This window comes from Leptosomus discolor, chromosome 18, assembly GCF_034619465.1.
Source record: "Leptosomus discolor isolate bLepDis1 chromosome 18, bLepDis1.hap2, whole genome shotgun sequence".
Taxonomy (NCBI): domain Eukaryota; kingdom Metazoa; phylum Chordata; class Aves; order Leptosomiformes; family Leptosomidae; genus Leptosomus; species Leptosomus discolor.
The window spans coordinates 10,948,783-10,972,062 of record NC_141408.1 but is presented as its reverse complement, the minus strand read 5'-3'; the positions used below and the strand labels follow the sequence as shown (position 1 = coordinate 10,972,062).

The following is a 23,280-nucleotide window of genomic DNA, read 5'->3' as shown; positions in this document are numbered from 1 at the left end:
GCGCGGTGGTGACGTCAAGGCGCGCCGGAAGGAGGGGGGCATGGCTGCGCGCGGCGGGAGGATTTGGCGGTAGCGGCGGCGGGAGAGGCAGCACCGTACGCAGCACCATGAGCGTGCGGCTGAGCGAGGGTGCCATCGCGGTGAGGGGCCCGCGGGTCTGGGCTCGGCCCTGGGGCGGGGGGGGGGGGGGGTGCAGACCCAGGCCTGGGGGGAAGGGGGTTGGGCACCAAGTCCGGCCCGGTCCTGAGAGGGAGAAACCAGGCCCGGAGCTGGGCCCGGTCCCGGGAGGCGGGGAGGGCCTAGGCCGGGTCCCCAGCGCTCACGGCTATTCTAATGGCTCTGGCCGTTCCGTGGCATTCCCCCCCCTCAGCTGTGGGTCTCGGAGCGTTCCTGAGCGAGGTGGTGGCACCTTCCTGAGGGTTTTTTTTTTTTTCCCCTCCAGGCCATAATGCAGGGGGAGAACGTCTCCAAGCCCGTGCTGCAAGTGATCGTGAGTACTCCCCGTGACCTCTTGTACAAGTCCGTTAGTGACCGCCTGCGCTTCTGCACAGGCTTCGGAGTGCAGCCGAACTTCCCCCGCAGAGAGCGAGGCTGATGTACTCTTAATTCTGTTTTATGTGACTGAGGCTGTGCTGTTGGTATCGGTGCTCAAAAAGACAAAAAAGCCAAATAGATCGTTTGCTAACAGTGCCACTATAAGTTTTTTTAAGAGTTCCTGAACAAATGAGAACTAATAATCTGTTGTTTCCCCATAGAATACACGGGCTATTGCTACAGGAAACGGGCCACCACGTTACCGAGTGTTGATGAGTGATGGGGTTAACACACTCTCCTGTAAGTATGACAAGCAGCAGTGACATTTTAGCACTGTTAGTATCTCTAGCTTTAAAAAAAAAAAGGTTTTGGTCCAATGTCTAGGTGCAAAGTGATGAAATGAGTATTGAGGGAGAAGTGGCATACACGAGGACTGCAGACTCTGAAGTGTGCAACTGCATGTTAACATTTAGACAAAGTCCTTCTCTTCTGGAAGCTTCTTTGTGAGCTTTGACCAATTAACTTGCTACAGGTTATAATGAAAATACAGAAACCTGTATGTGTTTTTGTAACGGTGATTTTTTTAAAGTAGTTTAGCTTAATCTTTCTCTGACTGATATATGATCATTCTAGCTATCAGCCCACTCTGAAGTTTGGGGAATAAATACAGTGTCGTTTATGCTCAGTTTTGGCGACTTGGTGGTGGTTGTGGTTGTTCCGTTTTCTACGTGTTAATGAACTGAGCGAGTTGTAGATCTAATGCAACGCTAGGCTGGCTGGAAAGTTGTGGCCAACCATGGCAGCCCCTTTTAAGGCTGGTGGGTGTTAATTGTTTCAATGTTTTACTTCTGTTTCTGCAGCATTCATGTTGGCAACACAGCTGAACCCTCTGGTGGAAGAGGAACGCTTATCAGCCCAGTGTGTCTGCCAGGTTAACAGGTTCATTGTCAACAGCCTGAAAGATGGAAGGTATATATGTTTAAGTATGGTTCTGCAGAAAGGCAGCTGTGCTAGAGGGTGCTCTGTCCTTTGTGACTCAGAGGCCAAATGCTTTTGATTGGGATTATTTGAAAATACTCAATCTTTAGGGCGCAGGAGGTAAAGCACACAGCACAACCAAGAGCAGAACTAAAAAAATTACAGACTGTGACTGCAGTGGGTGCAGCTATGCCTAGCACAGTGATTTAGTAATTGGAGGTTTCCAGCTGGAATGCTCCAAATTGTACTAAGTTTCATTAAAATTCACTTTAAATTATCTGCTGTCGGGGGGGAAAAAAAAACCTCAATGAAGTTTTCTTGCTGCTTAGGTGTTGTGGAACCTGGTCTTTCTTTTATGAAAATTTGATGGTAGGGAGGTAGGATGTCACAAAATGAGAAGGGATCTGAGTGAAGCGATTATAGAAAAACTATGTATGTGTCTAGGAGAATATGAACTGAGGTTCATATTCTTTTTATTCAGCATTTTTGTGGAGGGAATAGAACTTCTTTTGGGGCCGGGCAAATGTTCTTCCTTGTAAAATGTTGCGTGGTTTTGATACTTTTAAAACATTACGTTGTTTTCAAGCCATTTTTGTGTGCCCCTTCAGCACGCCATCCTCTGGTTTTGGTGAAACGTGGTAACTGTTTCAAGCCTGCTTGTGCCTCATGAGAGTGTTAAATTGACAGCAGAGAGCTTTTGTCTTCCAGATCGTGTCCAAAGAATCAGCCCCTGATGGTTGGTTCTCTTATCTGCTGCAAAGGATATTCAGGGTCTGATAGATTTGCAGAGGCAGTGAAAGTCTTTATTGCTGTCTGTTGTGTGTTTGTAGGAGAGTGGTGATACTGATGGATGTAGATGTTCTGAAGACGGCTGATAAGGTTGGTGGGAATATTGGCAACCCAGTGCCGTACAATGAAGGTGAGTGTCCTCTGTAAACAAATAGCTTTCTGAACAACCTGTCTGGTATGACAGCTGTTCAGCTGTCTTGTTCCTTTCGCTTAAAAAGAAGCAGTCAGACATGTTCAGCTCTCTTATGCCTGGAACAGTGATGTCCACATCTTGAAAATCCGTTCTGTTTGTGTAACACAAAATGGGTTTTGCTCATATTTTAATAAACTCTACAGCATGGCTGAAGCTTCACTCTCTCCATGGTACTGGAAAGTATCTATACCTTATAACAACATTGAGAGGTTTTTATTGCACGTTTGTGGTCTCTACCTAGAGTTCCAGTAAGTATGCGGAAGCTATTCTGTGTCTCCTCATAATGAGTAAGCAAATAGATTATAATTTCTTCTGTCTGGAAAGAAAACAGCAGGAGGAAGAAGTAGTAATGATCTATGAAAGTATAAGATGGCATGGAGGGAATGAATAAAGAATGATGAATCTGTCTTTCTTTTCTGTGTTCATTGGATGCTTTTTAGTTCTCGTCCTGTCAGGTGGTGGTTTTAAAACAAAGGTTGTACCACACCCCCAAACAGCACATAGTTAAATTATGGCACTTGTTGAGGTAGGTGCCAAAAATTGGCACAGCTTCAAAAAGCAATTAGATGTGAAAGAAAAATCCATTAAAGGCTGTTAAACGTAACAATACATCCTCTGTATGAATGTTAGGTTCAGGAAGCACTAAAATTTAGATTGCTCCAAGTACATAAATGAGAGTCTGGTATGAAAACACAGCCAGGGTATAGACTTTCCTAAGCACCCATTCCTGCCCTGCCATCTGGAAGATGATGATGCACTGGGTGGACCTTAATCTGACCTGCTGTGGATCTTTTGTTTTTATTATGTTGCATAAGTAATTACGTTCCTCATTTTCCTGTGCTGAGCTTACAGTTCTCAGGCAAACATTTTTTGAATTAATATTTCTCTGTTCCCCCCTTGAGATATGTTCAAAAGTATGTTCTGTTCTTCCAGTTCTGATCTTTAAAAAAGAGAGAGGATAATAAGCACTTAAAGAAAATATTTGAACAGTTCTGTCATTGACGTATATACAGATAATGGCTGAAATTTAATAGCAAATAGCTCTTCTTGAAGAGGTTTTTTTTTTTTTCCTGGTGGAAGTGAATTAATATATTTTTATTACTGAGGGACCACACATTGGTGACAACAGTTTTCTGTAGGGTATTTGGGACAAACAGTGGTGGTGGGTACGCTGCCATTCTGGTTAAAAATCTGCTTTACTAATCGAAGTAGAAATTAGACTTCATTGCAAAGACATCTTTCTTCATTAACTTTTCTTTTTCCTAGGGAATTAGAGGGGCGTTTGTTAAATGAGCCTAAAGAATCCTTTGTTCCTTTGATAGTTACTTAGCTAATTGCTGTTTAAAAAATGTGTTGACATCTCAGATTTTATGGTTTAATCCCACAGTTGCTGTAGAGACCAAGATTTTCGGAATAGGTACTGAGCAGACTGTTTTGTGCCTTTCTCCCATTTCCCTTGCTTGTGTGATACAAGAGCTTGTGAACTGTAGTGTTTTTCAGTTACCGTAGTGTTGCTTAGGAACGGCTGGGAATGTGATATCTTACAGAACTGAGCTGAAAATACACTTTTAAGACTATAAATTTTGGTAAAATTGCTGTGACTTTCATCAAAGTTGTGTTCTTCATTTGGGGCTTACGAAAGTACTCGGCAATGACGTTTTCAAATCTAAATGCTTTTGGAGATGTTGCAGGTCTATGATCATAGTAAGCGTGGTCTTGCACTAGATGCTTAAGAATTGCTGAATTTGATGTGGTGTGTATTTCATTTTAGCACTGACATTGTTCTGCAGACTTCATACCCTTTTTTTTGATACTAAATGAGGTTTCAGCTACAGAAGGAGGGTAGTGGTTCAGATTAAGTATGCTTAACCCAGCCTTTCTGCTCTTAGGGCTGCCTGATTTGTCATGAAGGCTTTGATAAAATGGCAGAGGTGTATTTCAAGTTGCAGATTCTTTAAGTTCCAGTGTATATTGAGAGATTGTATTTTTGAGGAATGCTCAGCTAATGCAGAACGAGTATCTGAGAGCACTTTGTGGTTTTCATGGAAAAAAAAGTTCAGGTATTTCAAAAAGAGCGTTTAGTCCTACTTGTGGACTTATTTGAAACACATATCTCAAATTGCTAGACCTAGGATTAAGGAATATTCTTTCCTATAATACACAGTAGGACCCAGGGAGTGAGAAGCTGGCTTTTGGCCACTTCACACTTGAGCAGTAGGTGGTTAATCTGCCTAACAAGGAGGCTGGAGACAATCTTCTTAATACAGATCATAAAAACTTTCCAGGCAGCATTTCATAATAGTATTGAAAATTAAGATTGAGCAGTTTAGTTCTTCTTGAAAACTAGATAGTAATGTTATTACTGTCATTAATCTCATTCAAATTACTCTGATGCTGGACTTTCTTCTTGCTATGACAATTACTTGCTACTTGTGTTTAACTTCTGTCATTAATCTTTCAGTGTTGAAATGTTTGTATACTTACATGTTCACTTGAACTCTTTATTCTTGCCCTTCCCACCATTGTGATTTGGTGTGCATTCTTTCAAAGTGCATTTTCTTCCCTCCTCTTCCCCCCCTTTGATGCTGCTGCTCAGTTCTGGGACAGGGCTGTCTCCATGGCACTGTAGCGGTACCTCTTGGTAACAGATTATTTGAAGCAACGGACTACTGTTATCCAGCTGTTACCTTAAGAGTGGGCTGTGTGGTTAGCTTTGGCCAAAGGTCTTGGGTTTGACTAACCCAGAATGTAGAGCAGGAATGTGATCAAGTATTTCAAGTGTTCTTTCAGCTCCAGCAGAAGAGTCAGTTTTCTGAGCACCTTAAGTGATGTGTAGGCCACCAGCCGCCAAAAACCATGGTTTAGGAGTCCCTAAACTCTACAAGTGAGAAAATTGGAGAGGTATTGCTGCTACTTCTGTATTTGAACGCGTGCACAGATGTGTTAATATTTTTTTTAATCTGCTGAGAAACACCAGGCTACGGGTAGGCAGCCATTAAAATGTGAATTTGTGTTTCTTCATACACAACTGTTCTAATGTCTGTGGTCTTTAGTTTGGTTTTTTGGTGGGTTTTCTTTAATTAAAAAGTCCTAGAGGAAAAAAACATTTGGAACAAGGGTAGCAGGGAAGCCTCTTGCTGTTTCATATGCACATTCCTGTTCTTGAGTATCCTTTCCCTGACCAGACATGTTTTTCTCTTAATGTCTTTTGTTGGGTTTTTTTCTGCCTCTCTTACACAAAATGAATTTGGGGTGTTGAGCACTGACCCTGACTGGGTCCTCTGTACTGAAGGCAGCTGAGCGAGGGTGAAATCTGGCTTCTCCATCTAGTGGATTCTGCAGTAAATACACATTGCTGTTTGACGTCACTCTGTTGCCAGGGAGACTGCTGTCACCAGTTCACCGACGTGACTCTACTGCGGCAAGTTAGAGGAGCAGATTGGGTTTTGTGCAAGGATCTTGTTTCGGATTAAAAATAACCAGAGGGTTACCTCTGTGGACTAGGCAGTGTCAGGGGACGCTACATCAGGGTCTCCTTGTGTTGCTTCTGCTCCTTTACCTCACTTCTGCGCCATCCTTTCCTGCCCTTCTGCTCTGGGATTCTCTGCTTCTATTCCTCGTGATGCTCATGGGCTTGGTCTGACCTTCTTTTCCGCTTTCTCTGACCGTCTTCTGCCTCACATCCCAAATCAGGAGGGATTTGCCTGCTCAGGCCTAGGACTTCCTGCAAACCAATGGCTTAAGAATTAGTTGCATCCAAAAAGACAAAAATGTTGGGTATTTCTTCATGTGGAGGCAAAATGTGATAGGACAATTATTCTGTAAAGGAAGTAAAATTTTTGAACGGTAGATTAGTCTTCTAATGTGCTATTTCTCTAGATATGTCACTCTGCTCTTTCTCTTGTAATTTATCATCACTGTAAGGCAAGTAAAAGTCCTGGAATCTGGGAGGAAAAAAAAAAAAAAGCATGATGTGTACTTACTATAGCATCGCTTTGCTCCCTATGCAATTTACTGCTGCTTCCCAAGAGGGACCCTGGTGAATGCTGAAATGATGACTCCATCACCCCCATATTAAACATCTTCATATTTTGGAAATAAAATATAGCAGTTGTTTTCTTTATCTTGTGTCACAGGTTTGACTTTACCCAGTGGGTTTTTGGCCCTTTCTGAGTTTTAAGAGGAAATTCTCCTACAGTTTTTATCTTAGCTGTTAGGTAGTAGCAGAAACTACCTGTCAGAGCAATAGAACCCTATGAAAACTGAGAAGTTGTCAAGATTACTTAAATGCTGTCCTTTTAAATAACTGTCAACTCTGAATTCTTGCGAAGTAGAAAGCAGTTGCTTGGGGAAAGAGATGTGACTGAAATTCCTCCATGGTAGTATTGTTTAACAGACAGCTTGCTACTGCTGTGTCTTATAACACCTGAATTTTAGCATGTGTTCCATGTGTTTTGAATTATTTTTTTTTTAATGCAAGCTTTATTTTCTAAAAAGGCTTAGGGGTAGTTCTAATTACTGTGCTCCCTACTGTCCTATATGGTCTCTTTCCATTTGATTACCAGGGCAAGGGCAGCAACGTTATTCAGCTCCAGCAGCCAACCCGGCACCCAGCAAACCACAGCAACAGAATGGCAATTTGTCAGTGGCAGGTAAGAGCAACACGGGGCAGGAATTCTGGTTCCCGTTTGTGCAGTGTAAAACTACGGCTTAAAATTAAAAAGATCCTGTCTGTAATGGCGTTGCACGAGAAACGCTCCATTAAAGACTAACCCACAGCTTGACACGGTGAATTCTCTCAAGAGGCTACTGTACACTTGGATTTAATAAATCTGTCCCCCCTCCCTCTTCTTCCCCAAGGAAAAAAAATAGGAAACAACTTTGATGAAGCAGTGTAAGCTGAACATCTAGTCTGATGTAATTTTGCATTCTTGAAACAGTGCTCCGTGGACACCCAAGTGGGCTGCAGTTTGGAGCTGGCCAACAGGCGTGTTATCGATGCTGAGCTACTCAGGCCAAACAGTTTAGGTGGTACAGGACTGGAATTATTTGATAGTACATCTATAAATGCAGTTTTTCGATCAAGACTTTAAATAGTGAGATACTGAAAAAGACAGTCAATTTAAATGTCAGCCTGTGACTTTCTTGAAGGAAAGAAGTTGTCAGTCCTAGCTCTCGGTACTGCTTTAACCTGTCTGTATTCTTTACCCCTGTGTTTAAGGAGTATTTTGAAATGGTAGAATTTTGACACTTGCTTACTGCAGCAGAAGACGAGCTCTTCCTGTACTTAAACCTGATTATAAAGAGTTCTATGTATATACGTTGACAAGATGGAGTTTAGAATTAGCAGTGTTACTTTATGTCAGGAAATTATTTGATTGTGGGGTACCATTCTTTAGTTGTTCCCCCAAACGGTGTAGATCTAAAGCTTGATGTGCCATATTTTAGAGAATTTACTGCTAACTAGTTGTTTCCCACTTACACAGTGTTTAAGTGACTGGCCCTGGACACATCTCCATTTCCAGTGTAAGTGCTCTAAAGGTCTGAGAGTGTCTCTTCTGCAGCAGTTTGCAGCCTAGAAAACACTTGTGGCCAAGAGCAGAAGTGATTCAACAAACTTCTAGCCACTCTGTGGTGCCCACATAGCGCAGTGAATGGAGCTTGAAGTGTCTGGCCAGTGTTAAGTAGAACTTTGCCTTCTCTGCAGCTCCCCATAGCGTGGCAGGGAAAGTCCTGCCTGACCTTGCAGCATGAAGTGGTTTTAAGCTGGCTTTTGTCTGCAGGGCTGAAATGCTTTATGTTTTGTTGTGGTTTTTGGAAGGTCCTGCTGCTCCCAAGTACCATGCTCCCTCAAACCAGTTTGGTAAAGCAAGTGCTCCCAGTTCTGTGAAGACACCAGGGGGATCGCAGGCCAAAGTAGTGCCGATTGCCAGCTTGAACCCGTACCAATCCAAGTGAGTTGCCGTGGTTTGCCAGGTATTAATGTAACAGGCATGAAGGAACAGTAGCTGCTTTTTGCTTTCTTGTCTATGAATATCTGTCAAATCATTCTTTGAGTTCTTTTGACTTTAAACAAACAAAGCTAACAATAACAAAACCACCCAGAGAAAGAAACAAAAAAAGCCTCCATAGAAGCAGCTGTGTGGGTTTTGGTTTGGTTTTTTGGTTCTTGTTTGGGTTTTTCTTTTGATTTGTTTTTTTTTCTGGTGTTTTTTTGTTTGGGTTTTTTTGTTCGTTTTGTTTGGTTTTCATTCTTTTAATTTCATCAACACTCTGACAATCTGAGATTTGCCTTTGCATTGTCTTGGTGAAGTTACCCTGCTAAGCTTGATTGGTTTTTAATATTTGAGTTGAAAATAAACTGACTTTCTTCCTAAAGCAGCCTTCTTTTTGGTAACTTAATGGCGAAACAGCTCAGTAAGCTATTCACTTTGGCTACTGTTCTGTTGAAAAGCATGAGGATGTAATTATTTCGTGAATGACATTTTTTAAGTTATGCAAACTGATTTGATTACCCAAGGTAAATGTGAATCCTATAATTGAGCTCTTGAGTTCTAGCATGGCTTTTCAGACCAGGCAAACTGCTGTATGAGAAAATGTACCCTAGAAGAGTAAGAGGTTTGAGGCCTGCTTCTGTGCAGAAGGATTCTTCACTACTATTATCTTACTGGATGCTTTATGGCTGGCTTTCTTGCTTTGTCCACATCTTTCTGCCTTTAATGGTCCATGCCATTAAAATAGAAAGCAGCAGAAAAGGAAGTAGAGTTGCTGAGGTGCGTGGGAAGATTCTGGCTTTTACATAGTGACATTCCAGTGCCAAAGGTTTGTCAATTCAATATCTTTTAAGAAAAAAAAAAGGCACAGAACAGTGATATCTTGCATGATTTCAGGTGGACCATTTGTGCTCGTGTTACCCAAAAAGGCCAGATCCGCACGTGGAGCAACTCCCGTGGTGAAGGAAAGCTCTTTTCTATAGAGCTTGTTGATGAAAGCGTAAGTGTCCTGTGAGAAAAAGATAATGTATGCCAGATGCTGATGAACCCTTCATAAAGACAGAATAGAGGAAATAAAGTCTATTATAGGAAATATTGGGGGGGTTTATTACAAATGAAGCTTGTATTCCTGTATTCATTAAGTTGAGCATCGAAGACCCAGTTTTTATCTAGAATGAAGTCTTAAATGTACGGCATTACTGCTTATTTTTCATCAAAGTTTATAGGGTGTGACTGAGTTTCTGCAGCTTCAAAATACAGTTGTTTATGGAAACTGACAGCCTAATACTGAGGTTAGTGGTGGTTTCCTGTAGATTGAGAGCGAGGTCTCATCCTCGCTTAAATACACCTTACAAAACCAGGAGTGAGAGGAGCGTTGCCTCCAAGTTACAAGCTTTCATTTTCATGAGGAAATCGGAGTACAAATTATTGTAATACTAGCAAATTTCATCTATGGTTTGTTTGGAGAACGGTATCTGGTTAATCTAACTAAACTTGCAATTTATCAGACCTCTTATCAAATTACAGCCTTCTGTCGTGAAAACAAACAAGATTCTGCTAGATTATTAACCTCACATTTCATACTAAACATAATGTAACGTGTTGTCACCAGCCATTTGTTTTCTCTTCGTACTGTCTATTCAATTTTTTTTAAAAACAATATTTATATCTAGTGAGTTCATAATTGTTATTAATTCTTGCTTAAAGACTTGACATCATGTATGAGTGGGAGATCACAATGTACGTGTGCTAACTTGCGTGATCGGTTTGATTATTTTTTCCACGTGATGGCAATTAATGCCAGTTTTAAGAGTACCTTTTCAGAGGTGTGTGTATGTCATATGTAGTTCTTAAGCATTTCATTCTGAAGCTCTAGATATACTAATGAGAGTTGAATATGAGATTTGGTGGTCAGGTGTGGAATATGTCATTTTAGCTATAACTACGAATGTGAGGAGAATGTTTTTCTCACATGCCTGGAGCTAGGCTGGCAGACTACGCTGTGTCTGTAGAACTGATGCCACTTAACATTGCAAAGATTTCTTTTTATTTTTTTTTTTGTGCCGAATTTCAGTTCTGACCAGCTCTCCTATTTTCCTGCAGGGCGAGATTAGAGCTACTGCATTCAATGATCAAGCAGACAAGTTCTTTCCACTCATTGAATTGAACAAGGTATGGTAGCATTGTGCTTTCACAGACTGACACGAACTAGAAAAGAGGAAACTTCAGCATAGCAAGGATTTTTAAAGGTGAACACAATCTATTTTCTCTGTCTGACTTCTGATAGTACCCTCTGTTTCATTGCTTTCTCCTGTAGGTATATTATTTTACCAAAGGCAATTTGAAGACTGCTAACAAGCAATATACAGCTGTTAAGAATGACTATGAGATTACATTCACTAATGAGACTTCAGTTGTGCCCTGTGATGATGCCCAGCATCTTCCATCTGTTCAGTTTGAATTTGTATCCATCTCTGACTTGGAGAACACACCCAAAGACTCAATCGTTGGTCAGTATAAGTAGCCAAATGACAAGCTTTGAAGTTTTACTGGGGAGGTAGTGAGCATACAATACTTTGAGTGGTGTGATCTCTTAAATGAAGTTATCCAGTGATGGCTGCCATTAAAAATACCTTGGGCAGTTTTCCTGTTAAGATGTCTTTCCCCTGTTCTGCTAACAACATAAACTGATTTTTCTTCAAACTTGTGCGTCAAACTAAAGATGGAAAATGAGACTTGTTTATTGTACTGTGATCATTGTTTTCCACAGAAAAGGGCTGGAAGAAAAATGTCCTTGCTCAGCACGTGTGCATTTCATACCTTCCGTGGTCTTGCTTTCTTTCACTATCCAATTATCTCTGTAGTGATTTTGGCATAATTCATTGCATCCAAGTCCAAGTTGCATGACTGTTTTGGCTTGCTTTGTGAAGTATTGGAGGTTTGTTTTTCTGTAATTTGTTGGGCAGAGTACTCCGGAAAAATCAGAGGCTTGGGTGGGGGCGAGGGTTCTCAGGTTTCACAGGCACAAGATGCCTGTGATTCAGAGGCATTCGGCTAGGAATTTAAAGGTAGATCTGTAATATTAAAAATGGTATATTTTTAGGGAGTGCAAAGGGGATTGTGTTAGCTCTTACTACCCAAACACGCAGACTTGTTGCAACTTATGGTCACAGGGCTCCCATGAAGGCACTGGCCCATTGCTTCGTTGTTGTAGCCGCTTCGAAACTCTTTGCCTGAGAGACTTGGGCTTAAAAAGCAAGGGTGTGCGTTACAGCATCAGGGCTGAAGTCCTTTGACAGGCTGTGATGAGAAGAGATAGTACAATGCCTTGATCTTGCTAATGCGAGGCTTGCATTCATGAACATTTTAATGAATTCATCAACAAAATTAAAGCACTGAAGAGTTCTGTAGTGGAGCATTCCTACCATAATACACTTAATTTCCATATCAGATTTGATTTGAATAGGGAGCTAGGATACAAGGTAAAAATCTGACAGTAGGTTTGAATTCTTCTCTTGTGATCTTGTATTCTCCAATTGTGACCCTTGATCACAACTCTAACTAAATCGTAACTGTGTTTCAGATGTAATTGGAATTTGTAAGAGCTATGAAGATGTCACTAAAATTACAGTGAAAGCTAACAATAGGGAGGTATCGAAGAGGAACGTGCATCTGATGGATACATCAGGGAAACTGGTGACAGCTACGCTATGGGGAAATGAGGTATGTGCTCTCTTACCTGTTCTTAAGCAAAGGTTGCTTTGTGTAGGGTGAGAAAATGAGTGTGCTGTTGTCATCCGAGATGGGCATAGCACTGAGACAGGTCCTGGGTGTTTAAGGATCAGGGGCAGAGAGAAGGTGAAAGGCTGTCTGGTTTCATTCAGGTGTGATGTTCTTAACCTTTCTCTGACAAACTGCTGACATGATCTGACTAATGTGTTCTGAACAACTGCAGACATTACGTCTCAAGCCCAAAGACTGAAGATAACAGGCTTCTGGTTTAGGAAAGGATACGAGTTGCAGTTTGATTATGGAAAAGCCTGGTGGCTATGGCTGTCTCATTTGAGATTAGTTTTGTTCCTCGGGTGGGATACATGTTACCCTGCATAAATTGCTGCTTAACTAGAGGGCTGAGAGGCTGTATCTCGGACTAGGAGTTTAAAGCATCAGCGCCTCGGAATTGAGAGTTTGAGTAGTTGCAGTAAACTGCTGCTTTATCCTTTTAACAGGCTGCTTTGTTTTCCACCAGTGTTGTGGATACTTAGGGATTTATGTTTCAGTCTATGAAATGGGAGTGATCCTGCCAGCTTGACAGGGATGCTTTATGGCTAAATGATCAAGTGGGCTGATATTGGAGGTAGCTAAACACCATTAACCATCTGCTGATAACAAATGAAGTAAACTGAAGTTCGGTATCACAAAGTTTTGAGGTTGAACTAGGTTGTTACAGGAGAGGCTACCAGTAATTAATTCCTGGCATAACTCTTCCAACAGAGATCAGGGTCTGCATTTTACAAAGTCAAATCTGTTTCTTGTAGAATAGAGACAACAATAAGCACTGAGGGGAAGTGATGTATGGCTCGCAGCTGGCACAGTTGGGGTTAGAGTCTGTTTCTCCTTTATAACAGTCCTAACACCAAACTGATATGTGTTGTGTTCTTTTTGCATCTTATGGATACAGTGAATGCTACTGGTACCTCCAGCTTGTTTGTAATCCTTAAGCACGTGATCCTCCCCTTGCTTAAGTGGTGTGGGGTCCAGAAAATCTATACCTTGCAAAACCTCTCTCATGCCAAGAGGTTCTTTGTTAGTGTCAGACTTCACTCGGATAACAAACTGATGGCAATTGAACAGCATTAAAGCAGCTTTATGAGATTAAAACCAGCAAATGGGAAGCTGAGGAAAAGTGTTTTCTCAACGCACTTCTGCTTTTTAAAATGTAGTGGCATAGACATGATAGGCTCAGTCAAGCCAGATGAGTTGTTTCATCTCCTGAAGAGTCTAATCCGACCAAATAATTTCTCCTGTTTGGACAAAACTCCATTCCCATAACCCATCTCCTTTTCTAAAATCCTTGTGTCAAACACCTCATGGAGGGGACCAATCTTTTTCTTCCAAACCGGTGGTGTGACTTCAGGATTCTCTGGTTCCCCAGGAAATGGGATGTTAGGATTACAGCTTTAATTGTTAGCTGCCTTTTCTTAAACTCCTCGTGATACCATTTAAAACCTTACCTTCTGAGTAAGATAGTTTGATTTGGGTTTGGTCTCTTGTCATGATCTGTGAATTATGACCACAAGTTCAGTACCTTTAGTGTGCTACTAATGTTTTCTGGTTTTTCACACGTGCAGGCTGAACAGTTTGATGGTTCTAGACAACCTGTGATAGCCATCAAAGGAGCCAGAGTCTCTGATTTTGGTGGTAGAAGCCTGTCTGTCCTGTCCTCAAGTACGGTTGTCATCAACCCTGATAGCCCAGAGGCTTTTAAGCTCCGAGGATGGTATGAGTGTTTATGTTTATTCATTCCAGCCTGCTGCCGAGTATTTGTTTTATTCTGTTTCTCTGTGCTTGAGCAGTCTGTATAGTACTGAAGAAAGGTAGCAGAGGATCTGGGTTCCAGTGTTATAGAAACTTCTCTTCCTTGAAAGCACTAGAGCCTGAAAGGCTGTCCTTCTTAAGTTGTTCAATTCAAAAACTTATAATTCCATGACAGACCTTGAAAAATTGAAATAGGAGTAGTGCATGCTGACCCAAAGCCTTGGAGGCAGCATGAAATCAGACTTGACCAGCTCCACTTTCTGAGGCATGATCTGAGAGAACAATATTTTTTTTCACAGGCTTTTTCTATTGTGTGCAATCTGATACGCACCCTGTTAGCATGGACAGGAGGAACTATGTTGACTTCTTCCAGTGTCTGTTCCTTATCAGATATTTTTCAGATAGCAAAATAATGTTTTTATTGTTATCAGGAAAACAAAGTGATTTCTCGGTGGTTCATTGCTTCTACTGTAGGTGGTTGCTAAATTGTCTGGTATAACTACTAAAATGGTGAGATGTGGCGTATGTTTGAGTAGGGTTAAGTGCCAACAGCATCAGATTCGTGAATCCTGGGTTTTCAGGTTCTAGTTAAATAACCCGAATGTGGATAAAATATAATGGCATCCTCCATTTGTCATTGAGCTGTGGTTCTCTCATGCTTCAGAGGGTTGTTGAGGATAAAATTGATTGTGGATCTTAGCTATTGCTGTCACACTTCAATTAAGTTCAGTTTTTGAGTCTCGTTGATGTGTTTCTCAAATCACAAAAAAAACACCACAATAGGGTGGCAGTACAACCTTTTGCTGAAAAGCTGTGCTTTCTTATTTTAACAGAGGAAGCATAATCTTTTCAATGCTATTTTCTTTTTCTTTCGAAGCTGCTGCGAAGATAATGGTACCGTGTAATTTAATTTTAATTATGGAAATATCTTGATGCCCTTAAATCTTGTTATCTGACTGCCTTTAAGAAGCATGCAGTGCATGGCTTGACCACTAGCTGGCAAACAAATTGCAGTTATATAGAACAAAGCTGTCCTCCTTTTGTGGGTTTATAAAATACGGTGCTAATTAAGTCGGACTATTAACTTATTCTGAAATGCTATTTTTGCTTGAAATATACACAAATTACTGTAATTGTTTCCTTTGCAATCATTGATAAAAAAATCCCTTATGTATTAAGTACATGAAACTAAATGTAAGCTTTCGAGAAGTCTGTCTGGTCTGCTATCCAAAAATAGAACTGAATCTTTGTGATTCCAGGTTTGACTCTGAGGGGCAGCTTCTGGAATGTGCCTCAATCTCTGATGTGAGGGGTGGGCCAGCATCTGGAGCAAACACCAATTGGAAAACTCTGTTTGAAGCCAAAGCTGAGAACTTGGGACAAGGAGATAAGGTAAAGCGTGGCCGCCGAGTCCAAGCCTTGTGTATCGGGGAGGAAATAAAAAGCTAGACTTTATGCAGGCGTTCTGCTTGTTGTAGTGCAGTTGTTGAGCAGCATGTGCTTACTTGCTCAGAAATTATGCTATTAAATAATTTTTTTTTTCAAATAAATCCAAGCCTGTTGCTGATGTTACAATGCAATACTGTGTTTGCAAGAGAATTCTAAGCCTTGTGTAAATAGGGGGGAGGGGGGAATTCACCCCAAAGACGTTCATATAAATAGCACAAAGTGTTCTAGGAGAAACAGGTGCATTAGGAGGAAGTGGTTTTCAAGGGTGCACACGTGGTCAATAGAAAAGCTAGGAATAAAACCCAGGTCTCTGGTATTCCAGTCCAGTAACCTCTCTAGGCTTATACTGCTTCTTGACTTATTTTTAACTTTTTTTTTTTTTTCCCAAACTGAAATGCTAAGCCATTCAGGATATGCAAGAACTTCTGTCTAAGGAAAAAACATTACCTGTAACTCACCTATTTTCTGTGTGATTTTTTTGCACACGCTTCTTAAGCAACCTCTGTTTTATCTGTTGAAAGACTCGACCGTGGTCTTAAACCATTAGGATGATTATTTTAGTATGGTGAGTGGGTATTTTGTTCCGTAGGCTATAGTTCAATCAAATGCTTATCTGTAATACTACACAGTAGGCTTTCTGGGTTTTGTATTGGCTCCCAGAAGAAGCATAGGAAAGTGCAGAATCTTAATCCTGTGAAAAAGTGGAGATTTGGACAGACACAATGGAGAAGCAAATATGCTTTATCTAAAGAAAACCTAGCGATTGGAGTCTCCTGCAATGGAAACACAAAATAATCTTGCTGTAGGGACTTTATTTAACATAATGGAAGCCTGAAAATTATTGCAACAGAGGGGTTGATTTCCAGTTTCTCAATAATCCATAGCTGTTAAGCTTTCTAATCCTAAATATCCAAGTATGTGTGCCTTTGTAGTTAATTCAGAATTGGAAAACATTGAGTATTTTGAGGCTAATGTTGCACACTCACTCTCTTAGGCAGATTATTTTAGCTGTGTGGGCACAGTTGTACATCTGCGCAAAGAGAACTGTATGTACCAGGCATGTCCCTCTCAGGATTGCAATAAGAAAGTGATAGACCAACAAAATGGACTGTATCGTTGTGAAAAGTGCGATCGTGAATTCCCCAACTTCAAGTACCGCATGATGCTTCTGGTAAGTAAATGGATGTAGAGGAGAGTGTGTTTCTCACGGTTTTCCTTGTACAGCCCAAATAGAAACCTTTCGAGAGAAGGGGTGTTGGAGCGCTCTTTGTCTATCTGGTGCCTGTGGATTAGAGGATATTTAACTGGCTTGTATGCTGTACCTGAGTGAGGGATGTTTCATTGAGCTGATTAGCAGTTTGTTTTCCTAGTGCTCCAATTAAAAGCTTTTCTCTTTGCCAAAAAGTTGATGCTAGCTCAGTTGATTCTGGTTTCCAAGTGTACTATGCAGTGCAGAGTACAGATGGCCTACGCCTCTTCAGTAGTGAAGATAAACTGAAGTTAAATGGCATTTCTGGAGAGCAGTAATTGCACTTTTACAGCTGCTACCTATATTTAGTACATTTTTTTTCGGTCGGTATTGTTCTGTCTCATGCTTTAATGGAGCCTGCTTCAGAAAGTTGTCTGGGGATTATTATTGTGATGCCCGCTTACACCGTAAGCATTGAACCTTCTTCTGTTTTACATTCTAAGTTAGAGTTGTATCTCCCGCTTAGAAATGCTGTGCCAGGTGGGCATGCAGAGAGAAGGGAACTATCCCTGCGGTCTCACTCAAACGCAAGCTACTTCTGAATAATTTCTAGCAGATAACTTCTAGGAATGCAGGAACCACTTTACATAGCAGAATCATTCCTGTAGAATATAACGGAGGTACTGAGGGTACAATCAAGGCCTTCAGAACAGTCTGTCTCCTATTTTCCCATTCCTAATTGTCAAAGCCGTCAGGAAATGCATGTGAGGCTAGTGTTTGATCTTTTTGCTGCTCTTTCTTGTCCTTGAGTGTTTTGATAGTTTCCTTTATAACGTAGTATTACATGTGTTTATGCTCAAGTACCCAGGTATGTACAAAGCACGTGCAGTTGGCAGTCTCACTGGTGTCCCCCTTGGTGATTGTTATTCTGGGCTACCTGTTCTTGCTCATGGGTGGCAGCAGAACAGAGCTGAATATCCCTCAGCGTGGACCGCTGTGATCTTGTTGGCCTTTTCCTGTGACACAATGTACTGTCTGTATTAACTTGCATTAAGTTACTGTGACATTCTATGGAGCTTAAAAAAAAAAACAACCCAAAGGTAGTAAGTCACTGCCTTCTGCCCTCAGTGATGGAAAGTATCTACAGTACATAAGGCTCCGATAGCTACTGGAAATTTAAAACTACAGCTGTGAAATAGATTTTTTTTTTTCTTTTGTACTGTCTTCTGTCTTCCTTGAGCAACAGGCAACTGGATGAGATAACCTTTCGGGTTTTTTGTTGTTTTTTAGGTGACCATTGCAGACTGTCTAGAGTACCAGTGGGTGACTTGTTTCCAAGAGTCAGCAGAATTCATTCTCGGGCAAAACGCAGCTTTCCTGGGAGAACTGAAGGAAAAGGTCAGTCAATTAGCGTATTGGGTTTTCAGTAAATGTCTAGAGGTTGAACTATGTTTCACACATCTTGTTGTTGGGCTGCCCTCAAATTTCTTGGTTTTTTTGATCTTCCTGGTAAGGAAATATTCTTGTAATGTTGACTTTGAAGGCAACTTGGAGAGAGTTGTGAGGTGTGTGTGTGGAACACCACTGCTTATCCATCGGAGAGCGCGATCGCGCCCTTGCGTGCGCACATGTAGCACTCCTAAGTCAGCAGAGGTGGCAAAGGCAGCGGGTTACGTTCGTGTAGTTGCTGTGGAAATTAACGGCGTTATTAAAACAAATACCAAAGTGCCGTGTGAAAGAAAGGGATATTCTACTCCATGTGGCAAGAATTTGGTCTTGCCCATTCTCTGGGTGATAGGCCAGCTCAGGGGCCTGGCAGTCCAAGATTGTTCTCCAGATGTTGGACTTCAGTATCTTTTACAAGTTCACAAATCATTGCTTCTCCCTAGTTTGTAGTTCTTGGCAGGGACTTGTTTATTCTCCTCAGGATTATTTTCCACGGGCCATCTGCCTGGAGAACAGAGACTTGCCTGGTTTCCCCCATAGTTTGCTCCCACAGTCAGTCTGTCTGACTGTGAGCTCTTTTGGCTGTTAAAAGCTGGAGATCAGCCTGGCCTTATCACCTGGACCTCCAGAGACAGCCACTTACTTGACAACAGTACTACAGCCTTTAGAGGACTGACAGCTTTAACACGGGTTGATTCCAATAGAAAGGACAGGCTGTTTTATCATTGTACCTAGTTTGGAAATATCTGCAAAAAACCTGTTTTAGCCACAAGTGCTAACAACATCATCCCTAACGTGTTCCAAAAATTTGTTTACAAAACCAAAAAGTTCCAGAACACTTTGTATGTATCTTTGTAAGTAGGCAGGGAGCTTTTTGAACTAATGGGTGTTAGCCCAGTGCTGAAGGCTCTTTTTTTTTTCCCCTCAAAATATCATCAGAAACTTCGGGTTGTGTGAAAACTGTGACTTATAAAACGGGTCATGGGCAGAGATGCTTAAGTGATCTTTGTTTGACAGATTAGAACAGTTTTTAAGGTTGTAAGTCATTAAACGCTAACAGGCAGTATTTTCTTCCCTTTATCACTATATGCTTCTCTGCTGCAGTTTCCTTTCTTCTAACCAAAATAATCTTTTCCTGGTTTTCAGTTGTCTCCCATATAAAAATCTGTTTGGTTTGGTTTTGTTTTTTAAATGATGATATGGAAAGCATAATAAGTTCTTGAATTGCATATGAGCATTGCTGAGCTCCCAGGCTAAGACTGCTGATGCTAGGGCTCTGCAGATATACCAGTTGTTGGTTAACACATTGCTTGGCTGTGAGAAGGAAATAAAGCAGGAGGGATTGTTGAGGTTGTAGTCTTGGTTGTCCTGAAACACTGTGGTAGACCTCATCTGTTTCTGCAAAGCAGGGCTAGTTTTCCTGTCATTTACATACAGGAATGGTTTTTGGAAATTTCCTGCTCTTTGGCTCTCTGGGGTTAAGCAGCACAAAGCATGTGGTTCTGGGGTGCGGAGTTTTTGTGATATTATGAAGGCTGGACACCTCTGTTCTGTGGGAAGATGTACTGCTAGGGCATTCTAATTAGATGTGCTTGCACTTTTGCATTTCCATTTTCAGACATTCTTAACTTGTCAATATTTTCTTACTTCAGGCATGCTTAATCTCTGCTAGAGCTCAAACAAAACTTCTTTGTCACTTTTAACGCTGAAGAGGACTGGGTGGGGAAGGAGAGACAGCAGATCCTATGTAACAGTACAAACATGTAATGTCTTTTGAAGAGCTGCCTAATGGAAATGGCTGAGGATAGAAAATGGAACATAATATGGAATGAGCCCTTGAGTGGGAATGCTTTGTGTTCCCGGAGAAATGGGTTTTGATTTGACACTTTTATGAGCCTTTAAAAATGGTACTTGATGCATTTTCAGTAAGCTTTTCTTAGTGTGGTTTTTTTTTTCTCTGAAGACCTGATGCAGTATCCTGTGAAGTTGGTGGGAGTCTTTCCACTGCTCACACTATGTAGTGAGTCCACGTACAGCCGGTGACCACGCTAAGCATAGATATGCATGCAAGGTTTTCATCTGCTTCTCCACTGCGCTTGTTACCAAAGGGGTAATGTAGGGTAGCAGTGACTGGTATGCTAATGGCATTTTCCACTCACTAATGGCTAGCGTAGTTTGTGGCAGAGCTGGAAACAGAAGCCAAATGCTTTATTAAGCGAGTTTTCTTATCCTCTAATCCATACGATGGTCAGAAGAAGGGGGTTTTAATATTCAGGAAGGATATGCCTAAATTTTGCAGTCTGTGAAACTAGCTACTCCTGTTCACCTTCATTTGTTGTGCTTTTCTAAACGTTAGGAGAATCACTGTGTAATGTAAAATAGTGCTGCGTGCATTTAAAAACAGCAGATGTAACACTTGGAATATGAGTGAAACTGAGGTGGGTTCAATTCCAGATCAGATGCTCTGTCTGCTGCTGGAGTGACTGATCAAGTGCATCTGGTAGATAAATGCATTAATAATTACTTGTCTGTGTCATCGTGGGGCTGCAGGATTTTTGTGGAATGTCAGCAAAGGTTTTTACAACTAATTTTTACAAAAATAAACTTTCCACAGTCTCCACAACTCCTCTGCTGCTTCTGTTTTGACAAATTGTCTGTTATAAATGATGATGATGATGTTTAGTGTTCATGTGGTAATTAGAAGAAGCTTATGTTGTAAATATGACAGTCTTCTAATGGTTATAAAAGCATGTTCAAAACATGCATCTACTTTTTTTTTATAGAGCATCCTCTAAATAGGTCTGTGTCAGGATGTGAAGGATACATACAGCCTTGATGGATAAGCAGCGGAACAGAACGCCTAATAAGACAATTAATATGGAAACAGTTAACTCTGTCAGTGTTTGTGACCGTAGCAGAACATCCAAATTAACCAGTTAAACAGCGTGAGAGAATCTCATGTAGATTTGTAGTATTTTCATTCTGCACACTTGGCTGCAGATTCGTTGCAACTGTACGTTATTTTGCTTAGGTAGCTGAAAAGGTTTCACCTTGAACTAAACTTTTACTTTAAAACTTTTACCTTATGGTTTTGGCATCTAAAATTTGATGGAGGATTCAGCTCTGCCTACATGATCTAGTTAGTTCTGCCGTTTTGCCAAGATCAGCAAAAGATGAGCTGTTCTCAAAGTTCACGGCACTACCGGAAGCCTGGGGTGTCTGCAGCTGATATCTGTCTTTGTCCTTCTCACAGAACGAGCAGGCATTTGAAGAGGTGTTCCAAAATGCAAACTTCAACACGTACGAGTTCAGGATCCGAGTAAAACTGGAGACTTACAATGTAAGTATCCCCCGAAAAGCGAATAATGTAGTATTATTTTGTAGTTTGACTAGTCTCCATAGGAGGTGGCTTCCTCCTCTTCCGTTTGTGAGGCAGAGTTTCCAAAGATACTTGCTCACGGCGAATACTGTCAGTCTTGAGCACTGAAGGAGGGAGCATTGTCATTAACACTGCTCCCTCTCGGGTTCATCAAGCCTGGCTTGTTTCAAATGAAAACAGAGCTGCTCTGGGAGTCAGGTTTGCGCTCCCAGCTGACCCTGATACCATGAGCAGTAAGTTACTGGGGCAGCAGGAGGAGGTTAGAACCAAATGCCTGCGGTGCGTTCTCTTACGTTCTCTTTCGCAGGATGAATCTCGTATTAAGGCTACAGCAGTGGATGTCAAACCTGTGAACTACAGAGAATACAGCAAGAGGTTGATCGCAAGCATCAGGAGAAATGCTCAGCTGGGGTGAGGAGGCTGGTGCTGACTGATTGAAGCTAGAACTTCCAGGAAAAGCTCCGTAGCAGATATTACATTGACTTTTTTTCCCCACCCTGTGTGTGGCAACTTGGCATTAGTTACACCGTGCATGGTAGGCCAGTGTAGTGGGCTAAGTGATAGAATGCCTTTCTCTGAAGATATGCCCCTGGTAGGTAAGAGTGCACTGGAACGGCCGTGGTACTGTAGACTGTTGTGGTCTATTAATTTGTAACAGCTCTAAAGAGGAGTCTCTAAACAGAACGCCAGGGTCCTTAGGCAAACCATGCAGAGTGTCTGAAGTAACTTTGCTTTCTTACTATAGGTAAAGCTGAATTATATAACCATTGTGTCTCCTTTACAAGAAAGTAGTGACAACCTTGACACCTGGACTTGTTCGGCAGAGGGCAGGAGGAAGAGCGTTATACAGCTTTCAGATATGGATGAAGGAGAACAGGTCTATTAGCACAAGGTAGTTCCCTTCCATAGAATTCAAAGGCTTTCTCTTTCCACAGGTGCCATGCAGTTGTTAATGCTTGGAATGGCAATATGGTAGAATTATTAATCAAAGACATATCTCTTATATCTGAAGAATATCCTTCCTTCAGGGTTTAATAGACTGAGTCAGATGGGTCTGATATTAATCAAAATTGTCTCTTCTGAGGAAGGCAGATAAGCATTGACTCTCCATCCCCCAGGGAAATCTAGGCAACTACAAAGCATTGCTTTAGTTTTCTCTTCAATTAATACTATGGATTTTTGACCGATTTCAGCTCACATTCCCTGCCTATACGTATTTTGTATGTTTGTATGTTCACTTTCTTTGGTTTTATTCGTAATGATGTTAATCAGAAACAGGTCTTTAAATGGGGGGAGCTTTGTTTCAATAAACACTGTTTAATTCCTGTGTAGTGAATTTTGCTTTCTTTGAACACCAAAGACTTCTCATTGCTGGAAAGCAATTAATTAGCTTTCATAATAAGCATTCACTTGGGGGAGATGTTACCTTATTACAAACTCTAAGGTTAGACTGAAGAATGGAGACTTCTTTGCCTGATGTTAACAGCATGGAAATGCAGTGATATTTTCACCATTTCTGTGCCTGAGAATGCTGATGAGCTGGCACTTCTGGGATTTTTATTGACGTTTACACAGCAGTCTAAAACTAACCAGGCTTTGAGATTTGTTCAGACATAGAGCTAGTACAGAAAACAGTAATTATGCTACTGGGCTTTTCAGTCAGCAGAGCATGCTAGCTCTGTGTGCTCCTAATCACATTAATTATGTGTTCCCTGGCTGCAGCTCACAGCTTGGCATTTGCTGCACAGCTCCAAGCATCCAGGCAATACTGCAGTGGGTCTCTAGTAGGAAA

The 23,280-nt window shown here is 41.3% G+C and overlaps 1 protein-coding gene across 1 annotated transcript; it reads left to right on the top strand.

The window, feature by feature from the left end:
- The first annotated feature begins 83 nt into the window (after positions 1–83).
- RPA1 (replication protein A1) lies at positions 84–22,819 on the top strand. Its single transcript, XM_086475132.1, has 17 exons — positions 84–140; positions 443–490; positions 756–834; positions 1,395–1,503; positions 2,343–2,431; positions 7,060–7,146; positions 8,316–8,448; positions 9,385–9,487; positions 10,591–10,659; positions 10,805–10,997; positions 12,071–12,210; positions 13,839–13,987; positions 15,285–15,417; positions 16,469–16,645; positions 17,954–18,061; positions 21,363–21,449; positions 21,796–22,819. Exons 1-17 carry the CDS (start codon positions 108–110, stop codon positions 21,901–21,903), a joined length of 1,845 nt encoding a protein of 614 aa, XP_086331258.1. The 5' UTR covers positions 84–107; the 3' UTR covers positions 21,904–22,819.
- Positions 22,820–23,280: the final 461 nt, after the last annotated feature.